Source organism: Kryptolebias marmoratus, linkage group LG17, assembly GCF_001649575.2.
Source record: "Kryptolebias marmoratus isolate JLee-2015 linkage group LG17, ASM164957v2, whole genome shotgun sequence".
NCBI lineage: Eukaryota > Metazoa > Chordata > Actinopteri > Cyprinodontiformes > Rivulidae > Kryptolebias > Kryptolebias marmoratus.
This window is the reverse complement of record NC_051446.1, coordinates 3762777-3775671: the sequence shown is the minus strand read 5'-3', so window position 1 is coordinate 3775671 and position 12895 is coordinate 3762777. Positions and strand designations below refer to the sequence as shown.

The window sequence follows — 12895 nt, the reverse complement described above, 5'->3', positions numbered from 1 at the left end:
GAAGCTCTACTTAGAACCTTCTTAAGATCCAATAGAGCAAAATGCAAATTCTTGCAATTTTTTGACTGGTCTTAAGATTTTGATCAGGAGTGTAGTAAATGTTTAGATGTTTTTGTGTTGTTTGTTTTAGTTGGTTTATCTCCAATACACACTCAACATGTTTTGCTTTCAGTCACTCACCCCCGAAGCATCTTCCTCTGGTTTGGAAGTTGCAGCTACTGGAAAACAGAAAAGTTTACTGTCCAGCTGTTTCTGCAGGTAAACTTTGGAGATATATTTTGAAATATTTTCCCCCACATCAGTCACAGAACTACTCACATCTGAATCAAAACAAAATAAAAAACAGTGACAGACAACACTGTTTAAGTTACTAAACTTCAGTTAAAAAATGTAATATGGTCTCTGTTTTTAACACTTGCAGCTGAAGGGGAAGAAGTGAAAATGTTTGAATGCAGGTGTTTTGTTTGTCTGTAGTGTTAGCAAAATATCTCATAAACCACTGGATGAATTTTAATGAAACTTTCAGAAAGTAATAACTGGATGTACATCTACAACTGATTACCCTTTGGAGACAACACCATTCAAAAATGGCTGTCAGCTAATCAATATTAGCAAGCACAAAAATTGCTATAACTTTTCAATTCAGATTTTGAGCTAATTATAGTGTGGCAGTGTCTGAGAGCTTCTTAAAACACTTTTATGCAAGCACTTACCAGTATAATAGTCATCTGGTTCTAGGCATAAAAAAAGCAAATTATTAGAACAATAATGTATAGATTATATTTATACACTTAATATGTAATTACATTGAATATTTCAACATATATTTACAGGAGAAACACAAGCACATTTGAGAAAACATGAAACCAATAATGGCTAATGGCTACATGTAAACAAAAAGAATACAAATTAACAAAAATAATACGTTTATCAATTATTTAATAAGGCTTTATAAATGGGTTAATTGTGAGTTTGCAAACACTTTATAAAGCATTAATAAGCATCTTAAAAATAGTTGTAAAACAGTGCTCATATATTTAAATAGGCTCACTATTTGTTGTATTTTTATTCAGGTAAATATTACTTTCTCCTATTTGCTGACCCTCCTTTTTTACGAAGGTCAAAAGTCCAAGTCAAATTTATTTATGTAGCACTTTTCAGCAACAAGGTGGTTTGTCAAAACAAACTTTGGATTTACAGATGTCAGTAGTATTTACCTTCAGGCAACTTAATGACAGATGTTTGCGATTTAAAATCTAACTTATAGAGACTACAGGTAAACAGTGAGAATGGTGAGGACCAATAAATAAATGCTTACTGATTGCAAGTAACTAATCAGTATTTTCCTTTTTTAACAGATACACTGAAATGACTCATTATTAGTTTCTTATATGCTTACAGTTGAATCATTATCTTTTTTCAAATAACTTATAAGGTACCCTTATTATAAAGTTGTACAAAGTATGAAAGCCTTTGTAAAATTCTAAACCTTTCACAATATTGTTTTTCTGTTTATAGTTCATATGTTTTTTTGTTGTCTTTTTTTCAGTCAAACTACTTCTGCATGCTTTGTGCTATTTTAACCATTCCTATATCAAAACTATTGGCTAGATCAGGAACATTGTCCTAGAACTTTTGGTTTTGTAAGTTATACCTTTAAAACTATTTACTTTTATTTAAAAGTAAAGCCTAGTCAAAGTCCCAGAGACAAAGTGCGAGGCGTCGTCGTCTTTAGCCTCTCTGGAGTGGCTTTGTGAGAGATGTTGCTCTCGACCATCTCTTGAGCAGCCTGGTGAGAGGCATCATCCTTGACTTCCTCTGGAGCATCCTGATAAGAGTTGTCAACCTCCACTGAGATGCAGGCAGGTAGGGATCAAGGGACCCCTGAAGACCTTGAGGAGTGAAGTCTCAGAGAGACTGAGACCAGCCTTGGAGAAGCTGAGACCGGCTCTGGAGAAGTTAAGAGTGGCCCTAGAGAGGTTGAGAGTTGGGGGACCACAGAGGAAGGAGGCACAGAAGGCACTGAAGACTCTACATTCAGTGGTGTAGGGACTGAAGACTCTGAAGGGCAGTGCTTGGAAGGACTGGAGTCCCTGGGGGGCTCAGAGAGCTGAGTCTAGGGGTTTGCAGAGCCGGGGCTCGGAGAGTGGAAATGGCTGAAAACCATGGGTGGTTGATAGCGAGCAAAGAATGGTACTGCAGTCGATGGAGACGTGGAGCACGCACCAGCCGATAGAGACACAGGGAGTGCTGCAGCAAATTGATTCATTCTGACAGGTTTGTAGATGGAGGATTTGTGCCGAGGTGAGGGGAAACGGAAACGAACCCAGAGTGCAGACTCATTTAAAAAAAAACTAATTTAAAACAAAACAAAAAGGCTGACATGGCAGCAAAAAAACAGAAATAAATACAAACATAAATAAACGAAGCATGGAGCGATGAAACCTGGACAAAGGGCAACAAGCAGGGAACCAAAAGCAATGAACCAGCGGCGTGTGTAAGAGTTGACCGGGTTTTTAAAACACAGGAGGTGATTAGGAAAGTGGGCACAGGTGGATTGATTACCAGAACTCGGGGCAGGTGGAAGTGGGCGTGGCAGTTAGACAAATGAATGACAGAGGAGGAGTGGATAGTGACAGCAAGCAAGAACAAGAACTAAACTGAACAATAACTCAAACAGAAACAAGATAGTAGAAACAATAAACTGAAACACAAAAACTCAAATCCCGCCAATTAGGACCTAGATTGCAGACCAACACAAAGAACTCAAAAATAAAACTAATTTATTAATGAAGAAAACAAAGGGCTGATGTGGCAGCAAACAAAAACTTAGTAAGTTTTTGTTAGCTAATAAAGAATGCTTTATTAGCTAATAATAAACACTTTCATAATGTTGTTTGGTTTGTCGCTGTTTTCTCAATTAAACATCTGCGTTACAATGCAAATGTTGGTGTGCTGAGCATAGATACAACCTGTATATTATATTGATGGTGATGAGGCTCCTGAATGTGTCAGTCCACCTGATCAAATCAAATCAGATCAGGTTTATTGTCATTTTGCTACATATACAATATAAAGTTAACTGTTTGGAGTCCATGGATGCACAGGCACATCCTAGTCACATGACTAGTCGCTCTAGTGAGAAAAATGTGCCCTCTCTGAGCCTTTGTTTCAATTTGTGTTAAAAGTACAGACTTCAAACCATACAGCAGTTTTTAAGTCATGCTGATAGGCCATGTAAAAGCAGTTATGATAAATAATTCACGCCACATATTTTTCTAAAAATCATTGTCATATGATGTGTTAGAGTGAGAGGCTGTCAGGATTTGGGTTTTTGTATTCAGTTTGTCTTGTTTTAGTTTGAGTTTGTTTATTTCATTTGGTTATCTTGTTCCTTGTGTCTTTGTTCCCTGTGCCTTAGCCAATATCTCTGGTTCTCCTGCCACGCCCATCTCCACCTGCCTGCAATCTTCATCATTTACCTCGTCACCCTCTGTGTTTAAAACCTGGTCACGTTCTCTACCTCTCTGCTGGTTCATTGTCATTTGTCACCTCCTTGTAGTTTCATTTCTTGCCTCCTGTTGCTCCTCCGTGTTTTGGACTTAGATGTATCTAGTTTTTGCTGCCACGTCAGCTCTTTGTGTTTGATTCTTTGTAATAAATTAGTTTTCCTTTTTTACCATGAGTCTGCAATCTGGGTTTGCCTCCTTTTCCCCACACCATGCTTGAGGCAAGAGCAAAGATGGAATCTCATGTTTGTTTGTCTGTTACTCTGCTCCTGGTGGAAGGCGGACATGTTTTCTTTTCTCTCTGTCTCCTGAACTATTGTCCCCCCCCCCACACACACACCTCTCTGGCCTGCTTTCTTTTGGAGCCTCTTTTTTACATATTCCTCCAAAATTTTTAAACCATGGATCTGGTCAGCTGGTCTCTCAACGCAATTGATCAAATTTTCTTGAGGGGAAGACAGAACTTGGGAGAGTCGACTTACCCTGATGGGACATTTTTTGCTGGATACACAATGGATTCCTGGAGGAAATGGAATAATTGTTTGTCTGACAATTTTTGTCTTTGGAAAATCTTCACATATTTGGGTTTTTGATAACAGGATTTCTGCTGTTTGGATTAAGCAGTTACCTGACTTATCGTCAAATTCATTTAATGGGTTTGGTGGTCAACAATCAAACTGTGGGGTTACGGGAGCTGAATCGCAAGTTGGACTGAATTTCGGTTCTGGAACTCATTAAATGGGTTACATCTTGGAGGAAGTAGCTTGCTCGAATCAGGCGGTATGGTCCTGGAATTTGGCTGTTTGGATTCGCCATTGAGAAGTATCAGCAAGACTTTTTAGACAGACAAAAAATAAGTCTGCCTGAACCAAAACAATTACTGTTTGTTTGTGAATTTGGCTCCCCTAGGCTGACCTTGGTCAGCTATCTTCAAATTTCTCCTGGAACTATGTAAACAAGATGCTCTGCTCCCTCTGCCTAAGGACATCTGTGGATCTGCTCTGGGCTGGCTAATAAACATTCCATCATTATCAAAGACAATGGCCTCTGTGAGGTGATTCATGGACTTACATGCAAAACACACACTCAGACACTTATACAACATGCACCACATCGTCTTCCACCGCCTCTACACAGGCACACACACACACACACTTTCCGCCGTTTCTGAGTCATCTCTCTCACTCTCCTCCTTCCCTCCTTCACTATTTTAATTAGTAATTCTAATGTTGGCTGCTTAGTGGGCCTTTGGTACAATTAGAAAGTCTTTTGTACCATTAGTTTTAGCATGTTTTAGCTTATTTAGCCTTCCTGTACATTTAGTTTAGTTCTTGTACATTTAGTTTAGTTTAGTTTATCTTAGCTCATATTTTAGACACTGTTAGATTATTAGATTCCTAATTGTTGTTTAGTTCAGCTTTAACTTTATCATGATTTTATTTAAGATTATTTTAGCTACTATTTTGACTGTCTTAGCTCATGTTTAGATATGTCTGGTTTCGTGATTTTATTTAGATTATCCTATATTTCATTTAGATTACACATGATTGATGTGTTTTTTTTCTTTCTTTTTTTGTTTCATTGTGTATTTGCTGTATTGGATTCTGTTTTTATTTCTGTGTAAAGCACTTTGGATTGTCCTGTTGCTGAAAAGTGCTATATAGATAAATCTCACTTCACTTCACTTCACTTCACTTCACTTCACTTCACTTCACTTCACTTCATGCAGAAAACACCCCATCCTCTATCCGTTCTCACCCCAAAAACATTATTTCCATTCTGACTGAAGCCCGAAGTTATTAATCAAGCACCCAAAAATCTACAGGAAGAAGAAGACGCAAAAGTTGAAAGACGTTTGGCAGTGACAAAAACTCTAATACAAAACAAACAAGCAAACAGAAAAAAAAAACAAACAGCAAACGCGGGAATAAGTAATGAGATTTGTGATAATTAGCGTGTTTGGGTTTTATATTTAGGGTGTAGTGTAGTGTGTTTAGTGTTAGGTTTAGTCAGTTTTAGTGTGTTTATGTCATGAATGTCAATGTTTTTGGGTTTTGGTTCTTTGTTTGGTGTTTTTTGTTCTTGCTGTTTTGGTTTAGTTGTCTTTTGGATTTCATGTCTTGTCACTATTCACCTCCCCAGTACTTTTCCAGTCACGTCTGCCACGCCCATCTCCACCTGTCAGTAATCATTATCACTCACCAGTGCTTATTTACCTCATTATCCTCAGTCTTTAAAAACCGGTCACTTTTTAATCACTCCTCTCTGGGTCATTCTTCTTGTTCATGCCATGCTCGTTGTTTTCCTCTCATTCCATGCCTTGCTTTTGCCTTGCTTTGCCGTTGTTTTGGATATTTTGTTATTGTTAGTTTTCTTTTTGCTGCCATGTCAGCCGTTTGTTTTGTTAGTGTTTTACTTTAATAAGTTAGTTTCCCTTTTGAAAAATGAGTCTGCATTCTAGGTTCGCCTCCGTCTCCCCGCTTTATGACAGTTTAAGTCAAAACAATGAGGCAATATTTGAACATGGAGCTCCAGCCTCTGTTTGAGGTGGTGGACAGGCTCTGACTCAGAGATGATAGAGCCACAGTCAGGGCCTTGTCAGACAAAAGGAGAAGCTAAAGGCAGAGATGGAGAAAAATAAACAACAACAACAAAAAAGTCTAAGACAGACAATGAGGACGTCGTTGATAAACTAATCAATCCATTATTTGTTTAAGAAGAGGGAAAAAAATAAAGAGAATGGGGAAAAAATAAATCTAGACTGACATGAACATGGAAGATTTGTATAGATGTTTTGTCTCCTGATTCACATGTTGGATTACTTGAAACAGAAGCACATTTTGCCTGTGCCCCTTCCAACCAAAATAATGTCATGAGACAGATTCAGATCCACATCATGTAACATTTACCTGACTGGTCCTGAGCAGGACATAGAAACTTATCACATAAAAAAAATAAAAATCTTCTCAGATTTTATGTTTTTTTGTGGAATTTTAAGTCTATTGTGTTTATACAGTAGATCAAAAGTAAAAATTGACTTGACATTCACACTTGGGAGGTTGTGCTAAAAAAGATGCCAAACATGTCTGTTTAAACCATTTTAGGGTAAAATATGAATGAACAATCATTTTACTCTGGACCCCAGAGGGTTAAAGAAAATGTTGCTCTGTCCAACATAAGCAAAAAAAAGGCTACAAAGCGAGCAGTATAAGCAATTTTGGACAATGCAGTAGAAGGTGCATTAAATTTTTAAAGTGCAAGTACACAATCCAGCGAGATGTAAGAAGGGGGATTGAAGGTCAAGTGTTTGTGTGTGTGTGTGTGTGTTAAAGACCCTGATGGCCGGGGGGAAGAAGCTGTTTGAGAACCATGTCATTGTGTTCTGAGGTTTACTCACTGAATGCATTTATGTTGCTGATAATACTTCTTGTTACTAGATGGCACTGCTGTGACCGTATAAGGCAGAAGAGACTGTTAGGGGAACTGTAGAAGATGTAGAAGCATAAGAATGCAGAAGATAAAACTGAACACAGTTCTGTAATGGCGCCTGGTGTCACCTCACCTGTGTAATAAAGTTTGTGAGTTCAACTGCCATCTCCTTATTTAATTTACAACTGCAACAATACTTGTAAGATATGTTTTGATACTGTGAAACCTCCTGCTTGATAGTAGCAGGAAGAGGTGGGAAATCATATGGTGATACAGGTAGTGATAACACTTGTCTTCAGTCTTTATAGAGCGTAAAAGACAATACTGTGCCTTCTTCACAGTTTAACTGGTATTTGTGGTCCAGGTGAGGTCATTAGAATGTCAGCTTCCAAGAAAATGGTGGTTTTGATTGTTTTCACCTCAGAGTATATGATGTTCAGGGGTTGGTAATCAGCATGTTTCCTCCCTTTTTACTTTTGTGCATATTCAGTAACAGGTTGTTCTGGCACCAGCTCATCAGGTGTGCCACTTCCTCTCTGTTTGAACCTTCATTATTATTGCTTATGGGACCCACAACTGTTGTCAACAGCAAACTTTACGATGATGATGGATTTGGACTTTGCAGGGCAACCATGCCATGAGCAGAGGGTACACATCCCTGGGAGACGCCTTTGCTCAGCATGACTGTACTTGAGGTCCTGCTGCTGATGCGCACAGACTGTGGTCTGTGTGTCAGATCTAGTTACATGAGCAAAATTGTATGACTATATTAATATATTGAAACCACACATCTATATCTATTTACTCATTTCAGATTTCAATATTAGCGTTTTTCATTGTCACAACATTTTTAATGTCAGAATTGAAATTAAAGATTTTTACAATCACATTTTTAATAGTAGACATTAAAACTTAAGATAATTTCAAATAAATTAGTAAAAATTAAATTAAACTACCTATAAATCCTTCAAAAGTTAAAGTAGTTGACATACCAGTTACTGAACAGTCTGGAAATGTATTGTATATACACTGCCTGGCCCCCCAAAAAAGTCTCCACCTGGATTTAATTAATCAAATTGGTACGAGCCTCCTATTGGATAATTACTGCATGGGCAATTATGTTTCAGCTGGTAACAAGTTATTTAACCCCAACTGGTGCAATGAGTTGCTTCTCATTTCTTAAACAACCATGTCAAAAGACATCTCGTGGTTGTGGAAAGAATTTCAGTCTGTTTGTGAAGGGTTAAACCATTGGCATGCATCAAGCAGAGAAAACATCTAAGGAGATTGCAGAAACTACTAAAATTGGATTAAGAACTGTAAAATGCATTATTAAAAACTGGAAGTATAGTGGAGACCCATCATCTTCGAGGAAGAAATGTGGCCGGAAAAAAATCCTGAATGATCGTGATCGGCGATCACTTAAACATTTGGTGAAATCAAATCAAAGAAAAACAACAGTAGAACTCCGGCCTACGTTTAATAGTAAAAGCAAGAGCATTTCCACACGCACAATGCAAAGGGAACTCAAAGGATTGGGACTGAACAGCTGTGTAGCCTTAAGAAAACCACTAATCAGTGAGGCTAACCAGAAAAAAAGGCTTCAATTTGCTAGGGAGCATAAAGATTGGACTCTGGAGCAATGGAAGAAGGTCATGTGGTCTGATGAGTCCAAATTTATCCTGTTCCAGAGTAATGGGTGCATCAGGGTAAGAAGAGAGGCAGGTGAAGTGATGCACCCATCATGCCTAGTGCCTACTGTACAAGCCTGTGGGGGCAGTGCTATGATCTGGGGTTGCTGCAGTTGGTCAGGTCTAGGTTCAGCAACAGTATGTGCTCAAAGAATGAGGTCAGCTGACTACCTGAATATATTGAATGACCAGGTTATTCCATTAATGGATTTTTTCTTCCCTGAAGGTACAAGCATATTCCAAGATGACAATGCTAGGATTCATTGGGCTCAAATTGTGAAAGAGTGGTTCAGGGAGCATGAGACATCATCTTCACACATGGATTGGCCACCACAGAGTACAGACCTCAACCCCATTGAGAATCTTTGGGATGTGCTGGAGAAGGCTTTGCACAGCGATCAGACGCTACCATCATCAATGCAAGATCTTGGAAAAAAATGAATGCAACACTGGATGGAAATAAATCTTGTAACATTGCAAAAGTCTTTTAAAGCAATGCCACAGTGAATGTGTGATTTAATCAAAGCTAAAGGCAATCCAACAAAATAGAGTCTGTAACCTTTTTTCTTGGTGGCAACTGTTTTTTGGGCCAGGCAGTGTATCTATTGTTCTAATTTAATAATAATAATAGGTTAATAATAATAAAAGGTTATTAACTTTAATAATTATTACTATAAAAAAGATTCTTATGATCTTGTCTGGTAACAGCACACAACTCTTTTCGTAATACATTAGATAAGATGTCATTTGTACTCATAGTATAATCTCATGCAGGTTCAAAAGTCACAAATCAAACACAGTGATCCTAGGCTTGCTAAAAACAAACAAACAAAAAAAAGGACTTGTGAAAATCTTACAAACCTGGCTTGTAATATCAGTAGGACAATCTGGCAAACAACATTACTAGATATCTAAAATAAAACATATGCCTAATAATTGTTGATAATATCTAAAATGTGAGTTTCTCCTTGTAAGAACTCTGTTTCATTTTGATTTGAAAGATATCTGCAATACATATCCACTCTGACCAATAAATGTTAAGTCATTCATTTTAACCTTTCATTAATTTTTAAAGATTTTAAGCTATCTTTTATTAAGCACAACCAGAATTATCTTCAATTTTATTTGTAATAATGTGACTGTAAATATATAATTTGTCATTAGCAAAAATGTTATTTTGATCAGTAGTAATGCTGTTAATAATAATAATAAAAAATATGAATTTTCTTTGTAATGTACTTTTCATTAGCAAAAAATCTCAAAGTGCTACAAAACAACAATCACAGTATGCTAAAAAAAAAAAGAACCACTGCCACCTTCAGAAGTTCTCGGATGATACAGCCATCGTTGGATGCGTATCAGACTGGAACGATGAAGAATACAGGGGGGTCATCAGTGACTTTGTTGGCTGGTGTGAGACCAACGCTCTCCAAATCAACGCCAGCAAAACGAAGGAGATGGTCATTGACCTCAGGAGGAAGTCATCCCCTACAGCACCGGTGAACATCCAGGGAAAGGACATTGATTCAGTGGACTCTTACAAGTACCTGGGTGTTCACCTCAACAACAAGCTGGACTGGTCTACTAACACAGACGTCCTGTATAAGAAGAGCCAGAGTCGACTCCACCTGCTGCGGAGACTGAGGTCCTTCGGTGTATGCAGGACTCTGTTAAAGACCTTCTACGATACAGTGGTTGCATCTGCCTTCTTCTATGGAGTGGTCTGCTGGGGGGCTGGATGTACTGAAAGGGACAGGAACAGGATAGACAAACTAGTACGGAGGTCAAGTTCTGTACTGGGGTGTCCTCTGGAGCCTGTGGTAGTGATGGGTGAGAGGAGGATGTTAGCTAAGCTGACAGCCATCATAGACAACCCCCGCCACCCTCTGCATGAAACTGTGGGAAGGATGAGCAGCTCCTTCAGCCAGAGACTCAAACATCCTCGCTGCAGAACGGAGCGCTTCCGTAGATCATTCATCCCAACTGCAGTTAGGCTGTATAACACAACATGATGTTATGAGTCACTTGGACACTTCACCTCCACTGCAATCACTTTGCGAACACCCTCCATATAAATTTAATTTATTTACTGTATTTATTACTGTACTGTTATATGTGTATATATAGTGTTCATTGATGTACATGTGTGTAGATGTATATTTGGTTAATATATATATATATATATATATATATATATATATATATATATATATATATATATATATATATATATATATATATATATTTATGTGTATATGATGTACATTGCTATTTATTATAGGTGCATAGTGTTTTCTTTTTTCATCTCAACTTTTCTGTATTGAGCTGCAGTAACGTGCAAATTTACCCTTTGTGGGATCAATAAAGTTTATCTTATCTTAAGAGTTGCACTTTGAGATCTCTAATAACAGCTTTTAATATATTTTTTTTTACTATGAATTTTTTTTTTATATAAAAACTTCCCTCTCTCTTCATTTAAGGTCTTTGAGAGATGCCACGCAGTGGTGGATTGCATATATTGCAGATTGAGATACAGTTGCAAAACCATCCAGTGGGCAAGTGTACTCTCTTTCACTATGGTTGTGCAAAATCAGCCCTCATGCACCTGCTGACCCCTTCAAAAGGGATTTGTCTGTCAAAGAGTAGAAATTATTCGAGGACAGGTCCACCATAGAGAAGTTGCTACAGCCAGATCTATCTTCAATTGCTGTCTGAAAACTTTGCTCAAAGTTGTATTTTTTGACCATTCTGTCTCCAGACTTGGGACCACCACACTAAAGCAGCATAGCATAGCATGGGGCAGACTATGGCTGTATAGATACATCTGACAAACTTTGAGGTGGTACCCCAATGACTGCCTTCAATTCAGCACTGATGTAAGCCCATTGTGGTCTTTTTGCACTTGTCATGCACATCTTTTTCAATTAAGCTTTCTGTCTGGATAGACACCCAGAAACCTAACCAACTCTGACAAGGAAAGTTTCACTCCTTTTAACTTGGGAGGTGAGTAACCCTTTCTTGACCTCTTATGGGTAAAAAAACAACAACTCTTGTTTGGGTTTAGTCTTGTTTGGGTTGATAGAAATCCCACACTCCTGGCACCATCTATATACTATATTTAGTCCCCTCTGCATTAGGTTACATATCCTAACCAAGCAGAAGCCTTATACTGTATATGTATAACTAAGTCATCTGCATACCCTTGTGTATACAGTCTGGATGCATTCAACTCACTTAGTAGGCTGTCGACAGCCAAGGGCAAGATTACTTCTCCCTGTGGACAGCCCCATCTAAGGCTGATGGTTACCATACAGTCCCCCAGAATTAAAGATGCTTCTCTTGTTCAAAGCATGGAAAAAAGCTAATTTGTAGTTTTCTCATTCACATCTTTGCTGGCCCGTGCTGTCTCTATAGCTTCTATAGGTACATTGTCAAATGTCCCTGTATGTTCAGGAAGCAGCCCAGCGAATATTGTCAACGTGCCAGACTGCGTTCTGTTCGCAAAACAACATGTAAGGCTGTTTCTGTGGAAAGACCTAACTGATATGCATGCTGTTTAGGACTTAAAGGTGATAGCACTAGGATGCCAACTCTTAGATGTTGATCAACCTATCCTTTAGGAGGCTGATTCGCCAACTCACCCTCCCCAGCAGCCAAGCCAGAGGAAGGAGTGAAAGGCTTTTTCTTCACCCTTTCTTCTGAGCGGCAGTGGCTCAGGAGGTAGGGGTTTGTCTTGTGATCGGAGGGTTGCTGGTTCAAACCCCCCACTCCGACTGTCTCAGCCGTTGTGTCCTTGGGCAAGACACTTCACCTGCCTTGCCTACTGGTGATGGTCAGAGGGCTCGGTGGCGCCGGTGTGATGGCAGCCTCACCTCTGTCAGCCTGCAGCATGGGTGAATGATTGTAGTGTAAAGTGCTTTGGGGTCCTTGGACTAGATAAAGCGCTATATAAGTGCATGCCATTTACCATTCTTTTTCTGATCTCAAAGGGAGAGGCCTCAACCACTCCCCAATAGGGTGCAGTCAAGAGGCCACACACACACTGGGTATTCCCAGTAGACCCAGTAACAGTAGAGGCAGAAGCCCCTGCCATCAGAGCTCAACACATAGGCATCAGGCTCCAATGCCAGAGAAAAGGTTGTTCCATTCACTGTGCTGCTGGCCTGCTCAGCCTGTTCTCCAACCAGACAGGTCAGAGGTACAGTCATTCAACCACCTGCACTCAAGATGCTAAAGGCTGGGTTCTTGGAGACTTTAGAACCCCCC

The 12895-nt window shown here is 39.0% G+C and overlaps 1 protein-coding gene across 3 annotated transcripts in view; it reads right to left on the bottom strand.

The window, feature by feature from the left end:
* LOC108249944 (NT-3 growth factor receptor-like) overlaps window positions 1-12895 on the bottom strand; it is a 143595-nt gene that overhangs the window by 58800 nt on the left and 71900 nt on the right. Inside the window, exons 10-11 of one of the 3 annotated variants that reach the window (XM_037980845.1) lie at window positions 12472-12496; window positions 181-218 (exon numbers count right to left, since the gene is read on the bottom strand). In XM_037980845.1, coding sequence (XP_037836773.1) covers window positions 181-218; window positions 12472-12496 — 63 coding nt within the window. Of the gene's footprint in view, window positions 1-180; window positions 219-713; window positions 735-12471; window positions 12497-12895 lie in introns of all 3 variants that reach the window. The other 2 variants (XM_017439615.3, XM_017439616.3) reach the window with 2 other exon arrangements.